Here is a 20,865-nt window from a genome sequence, read left to right as displayed (position 1 = left end):
AGACCAATTAGAATTCACACTACACACAACCATCTAGTTCCAGAGGACCTGACACCCTCTTCTGGACTTTAAAAATACCAGGAATGCATGTGACTCATAGACATATCCATACATACATGCATATGCAGGCAAAACATCCATACATAAAATAAAATCTAAGAAATGAAAGGAGGCAGAGAAGGAGGGAGGGAGGGAGGGAGGGAGGGAGAAAAAGGGAAGGGAGGCCGGCTGGTCCATTGGCTTATACTTGTAATCCCAGTACTCAGGAGGATGAGGCAGGAGGATCACTATAAATTTGAAGCTAGTCTGGATACATAGAGAGTTCCAGATCAACCTGGGATAGAATGAGACCCTATCTCAAAACAACAAAGGAGAAATGGATAAAGAGGAAATGAAACTCAGGTAATTAGGTGAAAACATGGGATGAGACCCACTGAAAGCTACTGGATGTGGTACCAAAGTAACTAAAGTTTTCTTCCTCAAAATGGAAAAAGCTGTTCAGTTAAGCACACCGACTTTGTGCAACACAGAATGCTACAGGAGGGATATGCTGGGAGGATGCCACCTGACCCCTTCAGAAGTAGAATGATAGCAAAGGCAGACAGAGGTGGGACAACACTCGGTGTGGGGGTAGATAATAATACCGGGGGAAACAAAACAGTTACAAGCCTTTATTAGCAAGGGGGAAGAGGCTAGAGAAGAGCTAGAGGGTCTGACCAGGCTGCAGCATCAGCATCCAGGACAGCACTGGGGATGGGGGCAGGAGTCTGCAGAATTACACGTGTCCCTAATGCTTCCGGGGGATGTTTCTATTTTGTTCCAATGCTCAACGGCTAAGGGCACTTGATAAGCCTGATAACATGAGTTCAATCCCCAGGACCTATAAAGTAGAGAAGGGAAGAAATGATTTTTGCAAGTTGTCCACTGACTTCCAGACATGTGTTGTGGCACACATGCCCCCAAGCCCACCAATCAACAGACAGACAAATAAATAATATAAGTTGAGATTTTGAATATATAAGAAAATGACAGGTGCACACAGAAAGCTGGCCTCCTACCCAGCCTCTGCCTCCTCCTCTCCACGGGGTTTTCCAAATGGGGTTTTGGGGTTCCCTCCCTAACTAATCACAGCCATAGTAACTCTGCTTTCAAATGAAGCATCTGAAGTCCTGTGGGTGAAAATTTCAAGCTGAATTTTGGGGATACAGATCAGTCTGTGGCGCTAGGAACAGTAATGTTCATTTCACATTTGGACTGAGTGACAGCCCAAGGGGTGGATATGTCACTTGGGATCAGGGACAGCATTTGCTCACCATCCACTCTTCGTGGACTCAGCCTTTTCAGCTCAAGAGTTCCCGAATACCTCTATTAGAGATGAGGACCCTTTCTCTCAGCTGCAGCAATTCAAACCCAAGTCAGCAGCATCTGGAGCGGAGCGTGGGCTGGATGTCCTGTACACGGCACAGTTAAGGACTCAGACTCCCCCAGCAGTGGCCTCCTTCGTGGCCAGGCTGCATACTTCCTGAGCTGCCCGCGTGACTTTCAAGGGACAACTGCTGCATAGCACCACATTGATATGGACTGCGTGTGGGTAGCCATGGAGACTTCATCACTCAGACAAACACTTCCTGACAAGAGGACCTCAGTCCATTTATTCATGGAGAGAAAAAGTTGGAACGTACAATTTCATGAACTTGCAAAGCATGTAAAACAGAAAACATCAGCAGGGCTTTCAGGAGCTGCAGCCACACAGAAGGGACCCCCATACCTCTGTGGGGGAGGGGTGCACCTGTTCCCTGCTGAGTCCATTATTAGAGACTTTTATCCATGATTTACTCCTATTGTTGCTGAAGTTACTGCCTGGAGTGGGGGGTACAAAACTTCCCCTCCTAAGGCCCCACAACAAACAGGCACAATTCCACCAAAGTTCACCCTGGGGAACCAGCTGGGCTTTCTTCCAGAGGAGTTACCTAGGGGTGTGAGTGCTGCCCTCCAGAGGCCACACCAGAGAATCTTTAGCCAGAAGGAATGCTGATTTTCCCGCAGCTTCACAGATGAAGCCTCTCCTAGCCTGCCCTGTCCTGTATACTACACTTCAGCCCCTACCCGGGGCCACGTGCAACTAAAGCAGAATTGCATACAACAGGTGGGAGGGAGAAACTAGATACTCGGGTGACCATCTTGTAGTCATTCCTAGCCCTCTGTGAGGGATATAAACAACCAACACGCCCAGCTGGGATGATCTTTCGCAAGGGAGATGGTGATTGGTTTGCTCTAGGGATAGTTATGTATAACACTCACCCAGCACATAGACCTCAGGTCCACAGCCCTCACCTGCATCCTCTGTCAGGGTCTTCTTTCCACTAGTCCTTCATAAGAGGATGATGGTGGACATATAAGCCAAATGCCATTTGAGCATCTGTGTGCTAACAAGAGGCAGTGGCTAGCTGGGTTAGGAAGGACTGTACCAATTCTCCTTCTGTTTCTGGGTTAGTTGGCCAGAAGCCCATGGATTTGGTCACTGGGCACATGCACTTGTTCCAAAAGAACCTTCCATCAGCAAGAACTGGTTCACTGGGGTGTGTGCTTTGAGAGTGCCCTGTCTCTGGCCCTCACGGTAGCAAGAAGGGCTGTTGGGAGGGAGAGCTCCTACATCCCCCATTGCAGGTACCGACGGCTCAGCCTTTGCTCGCTGCCTTCCCTTGGGCATATTGGTTGCTTTCCCTTACTGGTTATAGCAACCTTATTCTTACATTGCCTTCACTGAGAAGGCCAGGCTTTCTCACACTTACCATCCACTGGTCTGGGAAGTGGGCACAGGCCACTGAACTCCTGGTCACCCGTAGAAGAGCCAGGATCTCCCAGGAGTGGAGGAGTAATGGCCCCTCCCCAGAAATATCGGGCTCTGCCCAGCAGAAGCAGAGAGTGAGACCGTGCAGAAGACAGTGAGTGCTCCCACCCACTAGAATGGGGCATCATGGTTAGGAAAGCCCAGGAAAGAGGGTGGGAAACAGCTTCATTCGTAATTATCCCCAAGAAAGACAGAGTTAGAGATAAAGACAAGCTAACTGGAGATACACAGAGAGATAAAGGCAGACAGAAGAGTGATGTGCAGTCCTTTAAACACTGACAAACACAGAAACGAGTGACTGTCGGCTTACACCTCACACCTTCCTCACATACCCTGAGCTTTGGCTGTTTGTCTCGTCTCCCGGCTTCCCTAGCCCATTTTGAATTGAGGTGGGGTTTTTTTCCCACTAAAAAGGTAATAGGATGTCCTCCCCAGCAAGCTTAGATACGACACAGAGCGGAGGCCATTCCACCCCCAGTTCTGCCCCCTCCTTAGGGGATCCTTGCTACTCCCTGTGTGTTACAGAGAGTTGATGTACCTTGTCCCTCGTCAGACAAATGATGACTTTACAATATGGAGCCAGTGTAGTACTCTGGGCAAAAGTGTTCATGAGGTAATATCTCAGGCCACCCTGTATCCCTCCTAGCCTTGGTTACCCTAGAGGTTCTGTGTGAACTGGGTAACTCTCCCGGCCATTCAAGACCCCAGGACCCCAGTATCACAGAGGAAAAGAATAAACTGCTACTTCACGGCCCCAGAGTAACTCAGTGTGCTTCCTCCCAACACCAATACCATGCATCATGTCTGTCAGAGAGGAATAAGCCAGATCTCAGGTTTTCTCATGGCTGGCCACACTGGCTTTCTGGCTTGCCATGCACGAGAATGTAGATGCTATGCCTTGTTCCCAAGCCTGGGCAGAGTGTAGTCATGTCCCCAAGCAGAATAAAGCAGTGTGTTCAACCATGAGTTCTGATAGGCAGCAATCAGCCAACTAGCGCTTCCCAACACATATGGGAACACATATTGGGCACGTATGGGTTAACCGAGTACAGTGTCCCTTCCTATTGCTGGCATACAGTGGGGTCTCTGTAGACCCATGGTTGAGTATGAGCTGCATGAGGAGGGCTGAGGTTGAGTCTGGGAAGTGCACTAAAGAGACTGTGTGCTGCAGAGGTTCCTGCTCACAACAGGGAGATAAGGGAATCCTGCCACAGAGAAGCACATTTGCCAAGAACCTGAGCACCTCTCCTCAGATGCCCAGATCACTGGTGCTAACGGAAGTGCATGGTCTGCCCTTTGTGTCCTGGGAAGACAAGCGTGCGAGGACAGGAAGTGACGTGGTGGCATGTCCCTGCGAGTCACTCACTGCAAGGCGGCAGGACACATGGCTCATGCTGAGCTGAGCCTCAGCAGACAGAAAGATGCTCATTTGGAAACTATGCCTTTCTTTCTGGGAAGACTGTGTGGGGAGGTTGTTAGCAGGCAGGTCTTTGGGGGCAGTGCTGCTGCCGTGCTGCACGGCAGCATCCTGCCTTGCTGTGAAACATGCTCATCTATGCAAGGCACATGCATGAATTCAAAATCCTCAACTAGGCAGTCACCTGTGCGCCTGCCTTCCCACTATCATCTAAGAAGCAGGAGAGTAATGACTGACATGAGCCAAAGCCAGGAGACACTAAGGGTCCAGAAACTAGGATGTCCCTCCTCTACCAAATTGTCTTTCACACACTGAATTCATCCATCCATCCATCCATCCATCCATCCATCCATCCATCTATCCATGTTGCTGGAGGCAAGACTGCCCTGCAATATACCCACACATATGCATACACACACATTTGCACACACGAGCATATACATGTGCACACTTCCACATATGCACATCCACATTCACGCATGCCTAGATACCCAGACACATCTCACAAAGACAGCTCCAGTTGTCATGTGACTGACCTATGGAGGCACATACGTTTACACAATGCCTGTCCCTAGAGTTTTCGACAGACACACTTTCATGTTCAAAGCTTAAAAGCCCTAAGAACCAAAAGCTGAAGCCAAGCCCACATACTCTGCCCCACCAGCCCTCTACTCACAGACCAGAAAAGTGATGCCAACTCCCTTTTGGAGACATAGATACACATCAACCACACATGTAGACACATGCAGGGCCCTCTCAAGCTAACAGCTCTCAAAGGGAGATAGGAAGGGACCTCAAACTTGTCAGAGGATTACCACCTGAGTGAACCAGCCACTTGGAGACAGACTCCCCTAGCCCCACAGGGCTGTAGCTATGTCCTCTGTCCTGCAGGTAGTGACAATCTTCAAACCATTCCTGGGTCACAGGTGCTGGCAGACCTCCCAGGTCTAGGTGACACATTGTGCTCTGGGCCAGCTCAGCTCTTGATGTCCTCTGTTGACTTTGAGCAACTGTGCCAGGCTTCTGGGCTGTCTTAGCCCAGGACCCTCTCCAGGGGCTTTGGATGCTCAGTGGACCTGGTCAGAGGTCCCACAGCAAGAGAGGGGAAGGCTGGACTGTGGGTATATAAAGGTTGAGGGCATAGCACAGCTAATGTACCGTGTCCAGTTCTGCCTACTGAGAGGCCTAGGGCCAGTCCTGTGCTCTGTGCCCCCTCCCAGCTCCAGTGGTCCACATTTAAGGATGCAAGGACAGTGGCCTTCGCTGTCAGGTTAGGTTTCAATCTATGGAACCAGGGGCAGGTCTGGAGCACTAGAAAACAGTTGCTGGGGCGGTTCCTCTGCAGGAACTTCTAGCTGTCCTAGATGCCCCCATCGGAGTGTAGACCTAAGGGGAGAGAACTGGTAAGGACTAATTGTGCAGCCAGGACAAGGCCTTGCTGTGCACAGCGCTACATCTAGTAAAAGACTGGGGTCAGGAGTGGGGGCACAAATCTCTCATCCCAGAACTCAGGAGGCTGAGGCAAGAGGAGTGTGAATATCAGGCCAGCCTGGACAACAAGAGGAGACCCTCCAGAAAACCAACACCAAAACAAAACAAACTGGGGAAAAAACAAAAACAAAACTATGGCACCAGAACACGGGTCATGTCTTCAAGAAACCCCAGTTTCTAGGAGATCTTCAGTGTCCAAAACTCCTGCCTTCCTCTGTGACCAAAAGCACAAGGGGATGGAGGTATGGTTTGTCCCGTGCAGATGTATCTGCCAGCTTGGATCCAAGGAGCTAGCTCAGCCTTCCGTTTGCCATGCACACATCAGAGCTGACAGCCAAGCTGCTCCTTGCTCAGATGATGAATATGCATGCACAGAGACTGCAGACAGGAGACGGGGGACATCGCGGCTGTGGCTGCTAGGGAAGGCTGTTCGTTTTGATGACACTGTTTAATTTGGATTTACCGGCTTCCTTTCATCATCCCAGGGGCAGGTTTAGTAATCATCGATGTGATACACTGTGTGCCGTAATTAAAGCTGCTGCTTAATTAGAAAAGCTGTCCACCCCCAGACAAGAGGGGTCCGAAGATGGCTCTGACAAGGAAGCATGAGGAGGCATTTGAATGGATGGTACTGCCTGTGGGAGCTGTGACACCCTCACATGTGTGGGTGCACACACACACACATTCTCTCTCTCTCTCTCCTCTCTCTCTCTCTCTCTCTCTCTCTCTCTCTCTCTCTCTCTCTCTCTTCTGTAGTCCAGCTTCTAATGGCCATGTCTGCCAATCCTGCAGGCAGGCTCTGGCCATGATGGGGGTGAAGCCCCTGAGGAAATCACAGCAAGACAGCTCTGAGAGAGCCTAGATTGAGCTTGCAGTGATAAGTTTTCCCACTTATCTGTCCACAGACACCTGGCACTAAATGGTAGGTTTTTGCTGGATAGACAGTGCTCACAGACACCACTGGCATCACTGCCCATGAGTTCACCTTGGCATTCTTCGCCAGATGTCCTATTGCTGACTGCACACAACAGCTTCTAAGCTTATGGCTCAATACAATGGCCATTTCTTGCCATGGTCCTGGAGGGCAGGAATTTGGAGGCCACTACAAAGATCCCAGGTTGGGGACTATCACGTGGTACAGCTACATGGGGGCTCCTAGGAGGTGTGGGTGTCTCTCCAGGCATCATCTCAGAGTCTGCCCACTTCACTTTGCCAACCAGACTGCAAGCTCGGACGTCCCACTTAGTCCTTTTCTGCTTCTCAACAGCTCCAACACGTTCCTGGTTCAGTCTCCCTGGGCTGGTTCCCATCATGCTTATGCTCTGATTGGCCAGGCCTGCCACACATGCGTCACCTAAAGTGGAGCTTCTGCCATACCACATGAAACTAGACATGAGGAGAAACGGTCTAAGATCTGAGTGATGGAGTGCTGAAGACACCTGTCCTTGTTTACTCACTGGGAAGGGGCACGTCCAGCAGGGAGAGCTCATGGCTCCTTGGCAAGAGACTGTCCATGTCAGGACCCCACCTACACTCTCCATACCTCCTCCCTACCCAGGTCAGGAGGCTGTAAGAAAGAATATAACAGGTCTCACCAGGGTCCATCAAAGTATGTCAGAGACCTTTGTGCAACCCAAAATTTGAAGGCAGCAACTATCTCCCTGTCTCATGATGTAAATAATTCAACTTCTGAATTTCAAAAAAATGCCCAAAAATAAAAGGATCAGGCATGAAAAAAATACAGGCTATTTTGGGACTTTAAAAATAGCACAGCTGCTAGGATGTCCCTGGAGATGCAGTCTCTGCTCCATGTTTGGAGCATCACCCAAGCCCAGGCACCATTCTGGGAGCTGGTTCAAGCACAGCCCCCGAGAACTGTTCCAGATTCTGGGCCTCCACAGCCACCTCGGACTCGGGGCTTTGGCCATCTTCCTACCTCAGCTCATGCGCAGAGCAAGGTGGAGGTGGAGATGAAGTCTTAAAGCAACCTGAAGACTGGGACTCAGAGGAACCTGGTGGGTGGGGTAGGTGGTCCACTCCTTTTTTCTCCATCACTGTGATCACTGCTCTGATGAGTCACCTCCCTGAGTTTCCTGCTCCATCTTCTCTTGGCCCCGCCCTCCTCGGAAAGCTCCTTGACAGAGTTCTAGTCTTGGTCCACTGGGAGGCAGAGAAACTGTAGACAGACTCACTGCTCATCCACCTTCACCAGGCCCCAAGAGGCACTGGGGCAGCATGCTGGGCCCTGAGCTCAGACATCAAGGAGCTGCTTAGTTCCCCTGTCTAGGTCTCCAGTCCTGGGAGTCTGTAATGAGTCCAAGGGCAGCCAGCTTGCTACTGCTAAGTCAAAGCTTCGGTGCTTTGATGGATGCTTGGCCTCACTAATCCTCCTATGAAGGTGTTTGTTCAAGTTCAGCTCTGGTCAGGTCCCTTTGTGCTTTTGAAAGGAGATAATAAACAAGGATAAGAACCCAGTCCTCGGGGACACAAGCAAGGTCATAGCAATGAGGAAGGCGACTCTTTTGAATCTTTTACTTCTTTGTTTTTTGGGAGAAACAAGATGGTCACAGCCTCTGAAGGACTTTCAGACACTTGGGGCTCACTCCAAGCAATGACAGTAATAGCTGCAAAAGTCAGTGAAGTGAACATGCTGAGCAGTGACCAAAACCTCTAGCTCAGGTGTCCAAGTACATCTGAGGTTCTGTGCGCATATATGTATATGCACACAGTCATAGCTGGACTCACATAGACAGCCCAGCCACTTCCAGCCTGCCAGCCTCTGAGTCCAAAGGGAAAGAGACCTGATGCAGTGGTTGGGTGTCAAAAGGATGAACACAGCAGACAGCAGAGGGGCAAGAGAGACAGAAAGAAACAGAGTGAGAGAGATTGAGGGAGACAGAGAAAGAGAGAGAGACAGATACTTAGAAAGATTGAGGGAGACAGAGAAGAGGCACAGAGAGACAGGGGGGTCAAGGGAGACAGAGACACAAAGAGACCAAGGGTCCATCTGCAGCCCTGCACCTCTGTGCAGCAGAATTCCACCTCTAGGCCTCAGTTGCTCACCTCTTGGGCCTATAGTCCGGGATGGTCCTATCCAGGGAGATGCGGTCACTGAGCTGTGCGTTGTACCCAAACTCCTCGAACTTGCCCTCGGTCTCTTGGTCATCCTGCAGAGTGGCAGCCACTCCTCCCTGGCCCAGGCCACCTGGACCCTCCACCAGCCCAATGGGCTTTGCGAGACCTGAAGAAGACAAGAAAGGACAGGTCAGCAGATCCTTAGAGTTGCTCCCAGCACCCAGCCCAGCCCAGTGTGGTCAGGAAAAGTCTGACTGTAGAGCCAGCAGACACACGGCTGGCAAGGTTGGGGAGGCTGGGCAAGGTTAGCATAAGTGTGGTTACTCCATATGACACCATGATGGTGAGACTTAGTCACTATACACTCACAGCAGAACCTTGGTGGCATAGAAATGTCCAGTAGGACCCTTAACCTCAGCACTAGAGTCCAGTGCCATTATCAATTTACCATTGTAAAAGGTTATTGCACTGACTACAATGCCATCAGAGGAGATGCAGAGGCCAAGACTGTGACCTCTCTGGACTCTACACTCTTTCTTTAATCCTGAAGCTGGTATAAAGGGTAAATAAATCAGGGCCAGCAAGATGGCTCAGAGGTTAAGGATGTTTGCCACCAGGCTGATGACCTGAGTTCGATTCCCGGAATCCCGAAAATGGTCCTCTGAATTCCACCTGCATGTTGTGGCCCACAAAAGCAAGCACATACACACAATGTAGTATTAATATCTGAAACAAAGATTAAAGTTAATCAGTATACAAAAATCTTAATTGTAAAGAACTAAAATAAACTGTTTAATGCAGAGTCACTGTCCCCAGCCTGGGAATGGGTACTGCTTGTCTTGTAGACCAGCTGCAAATTGCTGCCACATAGGGTTTCAGTCTGAGGACACAGGTGACAACTTATGGAACAGAGGGAACAAGGCAGTGGAGGAGAGAGACCAGTGAACTCTCCAGAAAGCTAGGGCAGAGCCTGCTCTGCTCAGAATCTTAGATGGGGGCCGGGGCTATGGAACCAGGGGACACTGGAGTCATAACATCAGAGCATCCCTCCTAGAGGAGCTGTAGTCCAGGGCAACAACCGTGTGTAGAGACAATACACTTTGCTCTCCTTGGCAGAGATCCAGCTAGGTAATATGAGGTGTAAACCTCCATACTTCAAATAGTCAGTGTGTGTGTGTGTGTGTGTGTGTGTGTGTGTGTGTGTGGAGGGGGTGGGGGTTCTACTCAGTGTTTTGGAATATTCCACCAAACATAGAGTTGATGTTTGTATAGGATTGAAGGATACACTGAATATAAAATTGAAAAGTTATGAGACACATTATTTTACTTGCTTATTTTTATCTTAATATTGCAACATATCTAAAAATCATGCTTTATATATAGGCTCTCCTGTAGCCCAGGATGGCCTAGAACTCACTATGTAGCCCTGAACGGCCCCTCCTGCCTCACCACCGCATCTGAAAAAAACCCTACTATTTTTAAACATGCTACACTTTGTGTCTTTCATTTTGAAAGGGAAAAAACAGGCAACTCCCAGGGGCAGACACAAAGAAGCTTCCAAGCTGGCAGAACAGCCCTGACACCCTCGGAGCCCTTGTCCTCAGATCCTGCTGCCTGGCTGGAGGCTGTGCAGCGGGTGCCAGTATCCAACTTTGGGGACTCATTTGTGAGAGCAAAATATACACTTGATGAACTATCCAGTCACTTCAGAATACATCACCTGAGCTCACTAGCCTGCAAACCCCACTCTTCAAAATACTTGCCTCTTGGCCTGCAGCGTTCTTTCCATGTGTAGCCAATACACAGCATTGTAGCCTTGATAGCTCGATGGATCTGGTTCCTGCTCTGTGTACCAGAGACACGTCCCAAGGCTATTCAGTCAGAAAAGTGAGTGCAGTCTGTTTCCTCCTCCACCTACATCCCCTCCCATGCACCGCCTTCCCCGATTTTTCTCAGCTCTGTTGTATTTTTAGTGATTCTGGTGGTTGCCTTTGTGACTTTAAGAGGAACGCTGAAAGCTCTGTTTCTTTCTTTTTTTTTTTTTTTTTTTTTTTTTTTTTTTTTTTTTTTTTTTNTTTTTTTTTTTTTTTTTTTTTTTGGTTTTTCGAGACAGGGTTTCGCAGCCTGTCCTGGAACTAGCTCTTGTAGACCAGGCTGGTCTCGAACTCACAGAGATCCGCCTGCCTCTGCCTCCCGAGTGCTGGGATTAAAGGCGTGCGCCACCACCGCCCGGCTTGAAGGCTCTGTTTCTAAGAGCACCAACTCTCGCCATGTCTCTCGACACCCATTGTGTAAGATGAGGGGTATACAGGCTTCTTGTCCATGGCTCCACAGTGTACCCCAAGGTTTTCTGCAAAAGCCCTATCATGTTCTGCAAATGCAGGCAAGATTCCATGAGATTTTAAAACAAGAAATGGATCAGTATTTATCCTGTGAAATTACATGAAGCCTAGCACTGAGAACCACACCAGGACCAACATGCAGTTCCATCCCTAGCCAACCTCAGGATCCATAATGAAGAATTTTAAAATATCAGGACGGTATTGACTTTTATCACCAATGTTCTAAGCGTTCAGAACCATGCACACTTTGGTTACTTTAAGTTGCGTCTTGCTCTGTCATGGCATGCAAGTGAGGCAGTAACAGTCTTTGTTGGCACATTCTCTGTAGACATGTCCACTCCTTCATTCTCTATAGTACCCCTCTATAGGAGCTCGGTCTATGAGGCACTTCAACCTGAAGATGAGGAAACTGAGGTGCAAAGAGTCAAAGAACACATTCAAGGTCACACGACCACACTCAGGCAACATTGCTGGAAACAGCTGGTCTCCATGCTGTATCCCAGGCTTCTTAACAAGGTGACCGTGGAGTAGACTCCAGCCTTTCTCACTGCAGAGTGGGGACAAGTGGTAGAATCATAGGCGGGTCTCAGTGCCCTCATCTAGGGGCCCTTTTACTTCCAACATAAGTTGTACTGTCTTTCCTAGCCACCGTCCTTGGAACCCTTCTTGTGCTCAACCTGGAGAGACGCTCCAGTTTTGTGAATTCCACATCTCCTTAGGTCTGGGACTTGCTTTTTACTTGACTGAAAAGTATTACCAAATTGTATTTTAGAATGATTGTATGGAAAGAGAATTTTCTAAGCTACAAGGTAGTTGGAAACCTTTTTTTTTCTCCTTAGGAGCAGCAGATAACTTTGCTGGATACCGAGTTCCTAGGCTTCTCCTGTTCACCCAGTCCCAGGATTGAGTTCCAGCACAAGAGAAGCTTTTCCTTCTATGGGTATTCATTCTCATTCATACTCTCTGCCGCTGCCTGTCTCTACCTCCCTGTCATCTCTGTCTTTGTCTCTCTCTGCCTCTCCTTTGGCTGGCTGGCTGGCTGGCTGGCTGGCTCTCCCATCTAGAGTTTATTATGGTCATGTTCAACCTTCAGGAAATATTTGATTCTGGGTAATGTGTTCTGTTAACTGTGAGATTATATTTCTGTCTGCCTTCTAACTTGTTCTTCTGTAATGTCCTTTAAATATTTATCTTTCAAAAACATTTTTATATTTTATTTTATTTGTATCTATGTGTACATGTATATGTCTGTGAGAATGTATACCAAGTGTGTGCAGGTACTAGTGGAGGCCAGTAGAGGGCATCGGATCCTCTGGAGCTGGAGTTATGGGTGGTTGTGAGCCACTGGATATGGGTGCTTGGAACAGGACTTGGGGCCTTTGCCACTGAGGCCCAGTCCTGGAACTTCCTTTAAATGAAGATTCCTCCTCCTGAGGCCTCTTCCTTCTGCTGATGTCTTTGTTTTCATTCTCTGAGACTTTTCAGACCACCAGGTTGATCCCTTGTCACGTCCTCAAGGTTAACTAGCCGACCAATGGGATTCTTTCTTGTTACACTATTGTGGTCTTTGTTCTCTGCCTTCTGTGGATGGCACACCTGCTTTCTGCTGGTTGCTGAACAAACAGACTCCTGCCCTTGGAGATCCATCTGTACTCACACAGCCCCAGGGCATGACCTCCCCAACCCTTTGGAGAACAGGTGAGAAAATAGACTCAGTATTACAAAACAGCCCAGATAATGCCTACTTCCTGCTGTTCAGTGGAGGTGGTAGATCCAGGGCCCAGGCTAGGCTCCTGCTTAGGAGCCTCCACTGTGATGAAGCAAAGCAGATTCCTGGAGTTCTGCTGGTCCACATCTGGCCCCCACCATCCTTCCTAGCGTCTGACCCCACAGGGCATACTACACATCTGACTTTCCTCAGAGAAGTTTTGTATATTAATCATTTTTCTCATTGCTGGGACAAAGTTCCTAACAAAAGCAACTTAAGGAAGGAAGGACAGTTTGAGGGTACAGTTCATCAAGGTGGGAGAAGCATGAGGTCACTCTGTATCCAGTCAGGAAGCTGAGAGTGACGGCCGCTGGTGCCCAATCTGCCTTCTCTTTTTTGTTCAGTCCAGGACCCCAGCCCAGGAAATGTTCCCACTCATTAAGGGTGAGTCTTCCATCTCACTTAACCCAACCTAGAAACTCTTTCACAGACAAGCCTGGGGCTCTGTCTCCCTAACTCTAGATCCATCTAAGTTGACAAACAGCACTAACAATCACCTTGCTTTTAAAGTGTGCCCAAGACCTTAAGGAGGAGCTCTAGGTGGTACGTGTTCATCAGTCTTAAGGACAGGCCTGTTCCTTGCTATTCACAAGGCTTTGTAGAGTCCTCTCAAGAGATGTGGGACAGGAAAACTGATCCTGGGAAAATTCCCAAGTGGGTTCCACACAGACTCACCTCTGAGGCTGGGAGGCTCTGGTCAGGGGCCACCAGCAGAGAGGGGTCAGCAGGAGCAAAGCAAATCTCCAAAACCAGCCTGGGATGTGGGGCCTGATGTCAGAGCCGCCTGGGTGGGCCTCAGCTCCCCTCGGTTCTCAGGAGTGGGAATCTGTACCAGCAACACTGACGGAAAACTCGGAATTGAATTTTGCCTCTAAGGAAGGTCACGGTGGCACCTCCCTGCCAGGATTCTGGCCTCTCAGCTTCCTGCACTCTCCCTGCATCAGCTCAGATCCCATTTCACAGAGATTTCTTGTAAAGAGATACAATTGCTTGATCTCACTAGGAAATGAGGGCAAGCCTGGAAGGACACCGAGATGACCTCCCCATGATAGAAAAGTCATGAGGCCTGTTTTACCACGTTAATAGTCTACACGGCCACCCTCACACTGAGGCTCTGACATAATCCATACTGAGCCGGGCAGCCCCTTCTGCCTGGACTTGTGGGCAGCAGCTGTGGAATCCCCTCTCTCACTCTCTCCACTGCGGCCCTGTATTCACTGTAGGCTAAGCTCCGGGCACAGTACAGACAGGGCCAGAGGGGCACATGGGCTTGGTTAGAAAGTAGAGAATGTTGCTGTTTCATTCCTTTCTGGTTCAGGATCCCCAGTTACAGTGAGCAGGACAAGTGTTACACTCACAAAGTACACGAGACCAGACTACATACACCACTGCAGGCTGAACTGCATCTTTCAAATATGCTTAAGGTTTAAGCATGAATGTGCACCGAGCGGTGGTGGCGCACACCTTTAATCCCAGCACTCGGGAAGCAGAGGCAGGTGGATCTCTGTGAGTTCGAAGCCAGCATGGTCTACAAGAGCTAGTTCCAGGACAGGATCCAAAAGCTACAGAGAAACCGTCTCGAAACCCCCCCCAAAATAAATAAATAAATAAATAAATAAATAAATAAATAAATAAATAAAACATGAATGTGGCCCAGTTTGGAAATAGTATGTAACCACAGTAAAATGAAGTCACACAGGATGAGGCTAAAACCCAAGTGTAGCATGGCTGCTGTCCTCAGAACCGAGGATTTGTCTACCCACAGAGAAGGCCATATGTGTACAAGGCACAGATAGAGTTGGGACCACAAGCCAGGGATATCTGGAACCTTTTGCAGCTGGAAAGGGTGGGAAGGCTTTTCCTGGAGCCATGAGAGATGGGACTTGCAGACTCTATGACTTCATTGTTTGCCACACAGCTACAGCCTGTACCACACACTGTCACTTGGACCTGACCCAGCTCTACTGGTATCTGGGGGCAGAAGATTCTGGTGTGACTGTTCCTCACATGGGGTGACCCAGTATAGGTCCATTCCAGGGGGCTTAGCTGCCTTAGCTCCTGTGTAGGAGGCAGAGACATGGTTTCTTAAAGCACAGAAGTTCCTGGAGAAGCAAAGAAGGAGTGCTTTCTAGTTTCCAGTCCCAAATCTCCCCTAGCTGCAGCTTGTGTTGCAGCCATGATGGCATGTACTAAAAGAACAATGGGAAATCTACATTTCTTAACTCAGTTTTAAAACATCTTCCTACCTCTTTCCTAGAAAACAAACAGAAACCAACATCCTGTACATATCCAGGACCTGGCTCCCCGTACTCAATCCAGGGTCACCTTCCAGGGATCTGGTGCCCTGCTGAAAAGACGGGGCCACTCATGTCCAACACCATCGTATAATGAGTCCAACCAGTCACCCAGGCACAAATGTCCCCAGCAGAAGACAGACCACCAGCGCCTCATTCCAACAGGCAAAGCATCAAGCAACAAGTAGTGCCTTTAATTCCATGAGGCCAGTCAAGAGAGAGAGAGAACCGTGAATAAGTCAGCTTTTTCGGCAAACACTCTTGGCGGGTTATTACCACATTTCCTTCATGTTGGCAGGAAGACCTTGAAGGCATGCCCCCAGAATCAGTCAAGGGTCTCATCACAGAGAGAAAAGTCAATACCCATAGTTTAGTGCCCCACATTATTTCTACAAGGCTATGGCCATGGTGAACACAAGGGACAGATTAAGTTCACAGTTTGCCCTCCTCACTCTTCCCATCCTTGGAAGAGTCTACTAAAACTTCCCTTGGATAACCATAAACATAAGAAGTCAGTATAAAACAGTACCTCTCTGTCCATCTGCTTCCAGAGGCTACATCGAATGGCTCACAAATACCTGTAACTCCAGCTCCAGAAGATCCAAGGACTTCCTCTGGCCTCTGCAGGAACCCATAAGCACATGGCATGTGTGCACACTCATGCACACACATATACGCACACATGTAAAAATTATATTTTTACAGGTGTGAAGAGTCTGACAAACGGCATGCCAATGGGCAAGCACATGCTGTCTTCAGAAAACCTGACAAGTGTGGGGAACCAAGCATGGTACGGACCACGGCAGCCTGTGAGCACCAGCTGTGGGTGGCAGCTCCGCACCTGGGGTCAGTACCGGGAGATGGCTGGGATGCAACGAGGCATTCTGGGAAGAGATCAAGGGCATGGTGGACCAGTGGAGGGTGTTTTTAAGACTTTGAAAGGTTGGATGGGATGGGGGCACAGAGGGAGGTTGAGGGGTTGATTCTCAGCAGAGGGACTACAAGAGGGTCTGTGCCCGGGTAGAGTGGAGAGGAGACTGTCCAGTCACTGAGGTGAACTGCGCAGAGGGCAGATGAGGAAGATAGACTTCCTGGAGTAGGGAGCAGGGATGGTGGTGTCATGAAGAACTGGGGCAGCGGGGCAAAGCAAGACACCGGAAACGAGGTCTGAGGTGGGGTTACTTTCAAGTCCCTGGGAGGCAGCGTCTGGAAGGCAGAGGGACTTTGCTAAATGAGGTTGGAGTCTAGGTTAACTCTGAGACTTAACTGCATGGAAGGACAGACAGCTCTGCTCAGGAGAGGGAGGACACTCTGAGCCACCATACAAGTGACCGAGGCAACCTTGGGGTCCATAGGGAGATTTAGGAGATTTAGAGACAATAACCAGGACCCACCCAACTCTTCAGGTTGCCAGGGTAGCAAAGCCTCACAGCTTTTAGGGGTCCCTCTGTTTCCTCAGTTTAATTTCTATTTCATGAATTTCTACTTATTGCCTTTCTCTCCAATTTATTTAATGATCTTAAGCAATATAATTCATTTTGACCTTAGTTGTTTTTGGTATATTAAACACTAAAGCTGAATACAGATCAGGCTGAACCTAACAATTTTTATATCACTTGGTTTCTGAATATTTTATGATGTTCAATACCATGTCCCCTTCAGCTCACAGGAGACACAGGTTATGGCTTTAGGTGAGCATGTATAAATTCCTGGCATCTCTCTTCTACAGATTCTACCAGCTGTGTTCTGGGCAGAAATTATGATCCATGGGGTGGGTTTACCTGTGCCTTAGATTTTTTGTTGTTGTTTTATTTTTATTTTTTTCAATAGAGTCTCTCTACATAGTGAGTTCACAGTCATAATTATGTACACCAGGCTGGCATTGAACTCACAGAGATCTTTCTGTCTCTGCCTCCCACGTGCTGGGATTAAAGAAATGTTCCGCCACACCTAACTTGGACTAGGTTTTTTTTGTTTGTTTGTTTGTTTTTTTTTTGTTTTTTGTTTTTTGTTTTATTTTGTTTTGTTTTTGGTTAGGCGGTGGTGGCACAGGCCTTTAGTCCCAGCACTTGGGAGGCAAAGGCAGATGGATCTCTGAGTTCAAGGCCAGCCTGGTCTACAGTGAGTTCCAGGATAGCCAGGGCCACACAGAGAAACCATGTCTTGAAAAAAATTTTACATTGTTGTACATATATGCCCATGTCATAGCATACATGTGGAAGACAGAATAATTTTCGAGAGTAGGTTCTCTCTTCCCACATGTGGGCTCTGGGGATCAAACTCAAGTTTTAGGCTTGACAGCAAGTCTTTACCTGCTGAAGCATCCTGTTGACCCTGCAGGCTCAAGTCTTGAGAACAGTCCATACATCTCTAAAAAAGCAAATAAATGAATAAATGCAAGTCCTCTCACTGAGTTCTTACTGTTTGATCTGACAGAGTTGACAGTGCCCTCTAACTCAATTTCCCGAGATGGCTCATTTCTTCTCTTAGTCCCAATGCTTTCTTTATATCTGGGGACATGGTGGAGAACACTGCAGTCCTTCCCTGGAGAATTGTTTGCCACCATGGTTTTGTTAGACGCATCTTTGCCCTATTCCGCTCCCTGTGCAGTTTTTTTAAAAAAGATAGCTGCTAAGTTTTCTGCAGGCATGCTTGCGTCTTGCCTAGGATCACTATCTCCACTCTCCTCTGAATAAACTCAAAGTCTGTATGTGCCGCAGGCAATGGCTAATGGGCTTTGGGTCCCTAGAGTGGCCCTTGTTCTAAATTCTGCTTCAACAGCCAGGGGCTACAGCTTCTTGAACAGCACCTTTGTTCATAGACTTCCCACTCCTGGCCTCCGAATCTAGCACTACTTCCTTAGAAGCATGATGTGGAAATGGTTTCTTATTAATAAAGAAACTGCCTTGGCCCATTTTATTGGATAGAAAATTAGGTAGGCAGAGTATACAGAAGAGAATTCTGGGAGAAAGAAGGTTAGAGGAAGAGTTGCCATGATTCTCCCGCTCCAGACAGACGCAGGTTAAGATCCTCCCTGGTAAGCCAGCTCGTGGGCTACACAGAATATTAGAAATGGGTTAGAACAATATGTAAGAGCTAGCCAATAAGAAGCTGGAACTAGCCGGGCCAGGCAGTGTTTGAAAGAATACAGTTTCCGTGTAATTATTTCGGGGCATAAGCTAGCCATGCGGGCAGCCGGGTGCCGGGGACGCAGCCCTGCCGCCACTCCTATTTCAACAGAAGCAGGCTGTAGCCTGGGGACTGTTAGCAACATCTATTCACAGCGCCTCCCCTTCCCCTCTCCCTCTGAATATGCCTTGATCTTAACACTTTTGGGTTACAACTTACTGACTTAACTGTTGAGTCTGATCACGTCTTGGCCTCTTGGCTGAGTCAAGTGCAGAAGTCAGGACAGATCCTAGCCTTCCATGGAGTTCATGCCACTGTCTGGGCAAAGAGGCCTCCATGCCCAACCCAGTTCATACTCCCAAGAGTGTGACTTCTTCATTTTCCTTGGCTTTCCATGGCCTTCTGCACTTGGCTACGCCTATAATTCTCAGGATGCTGTCATGGAGTAAGGGTGGGGAACTTATTAAATGGCTGAGCTTTTACAGCTAATAGTGAAGAAGGATGAGGAAGGAACAAAAGAAGAAAGGGAGGGAGGGAGGGGGAAGAAAATAGTAGTAGTGGTGCCGGGCAGGCAGTTACGTCCTTACTGATCCACACCGCCGCCCAGGAGCCTCCAGACCCATTATCACACAGTGATAATCCCTTTGAACCCACTCTACATTCTCAACAGGAGCTTAGGGGTTTTCCTACTGGCAGGGGCTGCCAGTTTGTAGTTTTACTAGGATGTATATGAAGGGTTAATTTAAATTGTCCAGAGTGTGGCTGGTTTATTTTCCATGCCCCACCTTCCAGCTCTTTGGCGGTCTGTGCCTTTCTGCTCCTGGAACAGAGCAAGATGTGTGCCTTACTCTCCCCCCATCCTTCCTTCTCTTCTTTACTGAACAGTGGTTATTTCCTCGAGAACAACGTGCAGGTGCCACATCTTCTCTTCAGCACTACCTAATTTTCTGTGTGTTCTGTGTGATCCAGCCATTGAGTCTCTAGTTTAGTGCTGATATATTTCAGTTTTGGAATTTTGTACAAATATATACGTGTGTGTGTGTGTGTGTGTGTGCGTGTGTGTGTGTGTGTTGAGACAAGGTCTCTATGTAGCCTGGGCTGACCTCAAATTTTCAACCAACCTGCAGCTACATCAGTGTTCTTATATATTTTTCTAACCTATGCTTTCTCCTTTCTGTGGTGTGATGATTTGCTTTTTTATTCTTTGGCGACTTTGGGGGGGCCCACCAACCAGCTCCCAAATAAATTACACACAGAGGCTTATTCTTAGTTATGAGTGCCCGCCCGCCTTAGCTTGGCTTGTGTCTTGTCAATTTTTCTTAACTTAAATTATTCCATCTATTTTTGGCCTCGGGCTTTTTTCTACATTCCAATATGTGTTCTCAGCTGAGTGTTTGGCCCCTGAAGTCCTCCTCCTTCCTCTCTCATTCCCAGATCTCTTTCTCCCACACTTCTCCTCATATTTATCCTCTCTGACTGCCAGCCCTGCCTATTCCTCTCTCCTGCCTTGCTATTGGCCATTCAGCTTTTTATTAGACCATCAGGTGTTTTAGACAGGCACAGCAACATAGTTTCGTAGAGTTAAACAAATGCAACATAAACAAAGGTAACACGCCTTAAAATAATATCCTCCAACACCTTTCATAACGTAATCTCCTCATGATTTTTATCCTGTTAAGTTTTTTAAGTATTTCAGAACGGTTGACCATCTCTCAAAGCATCCATCATCCTTCCTACGGGTGTGCTCTTCAGCCACACCCGCCAACTCTCAGCAGTGGCTTGCTCCTCACTTACTACACGTTTTGCCAATTTCCATGTTAAATAATCCTCAGAGGAGGCCTTTTGACCTGGGAGGATTCTGTATGGTCCGCAATGCAGGGGAAAATGTCCCAAGCACTTCTGCACTGACTGGGGAGCACTGGGGCAGAGCTGGCCCTCCCCTTCTTTGAGTAAACAGTCTGCTGATGTCCTAGAGGGCCATTTCCATGTGTATGAGTCAAGTGACCCTGGTCACTTCCACAGAGGCTGCTTTCCCAGGATGACTTTGTCCACTGAGACAGGAGCTCTCATCTTAGGCCCTACTGGAGCCTTGCCAGACAACTGTCTATGAACTCAGTTCCCTTGTTGGGTGTCAGGAAGACTCTGGGTTTCATGTAGCATGGGCTAACTTTGGCTCAGTGTGTAGCCAAGGATATCCTTAAACCCCTTATCTTCCTGCCTCCACTATCTCGAGTTCTGGAACTGCAGATGTGTCAGCCATTGTTCCTTATTTATTCATTTTATTATTTGAGACAGGGATTTTGGGGTGGTTTGAATAAGAAATGTTCTTCGTATGGTTAAGGTATTTGAACATTTGGTCCCCAAATTTGTGTTGCTGTTTAGGGAGGTTTAGGAGGTGTGGTCTTGTCACTGGGGTTGGGCTTTGAGAGCTTATAGACTGTCACTACTTCCAGTTCTCTCTCTCTCTCTCTCCACATATATATATAGATATCTATATA

At 48.2% G+C, this 20,865-nt stretch overlaps 1 protein-coding gene across 1 annotated transcript in view; it reads right to left on the bottom strand.

Moving 5' to 3' along the window:
• Positions 1-20,865, bottom strand: part of Galnt9 (polypeptide N-acetylgalactosaminyltransferase 9) — a 72,253-nt gene that overhangs the window by 28,822 nt on the left and 22,566 nt on the right. Inside the window, exon 2 of the mRNA XM_050159034.1 lies at positions 8,823-9,000. Coding sequence (XP_050014991.1) covers positions 8,823-9,000 — 178 coding nt within the window. The remainder of the gene's footprint in view (positions 1-8,822; positions 9,001-20,865) is intronic.

The sequence above is a fragment of the Alexandromys fortis genome, unplaced genomic scaffold (genome assembly GCF_014885135.2).
Source record: "Alexandromys fortis isolate MF-2015 unplaced genomic scaffold, M_Fortis_MF-2015_v1.1 scaffold_90, whole genome shotgun sequence".
Lineage (NCBI taxonomy): Eukaryota > Metazoa > Chordata > Mammalia > Rodentia > Cricetidae > Alexandromys > Alexandromys fortis.
This window is presented reverse-complemented; position numbering and strand designations above follow the sequence as displayed.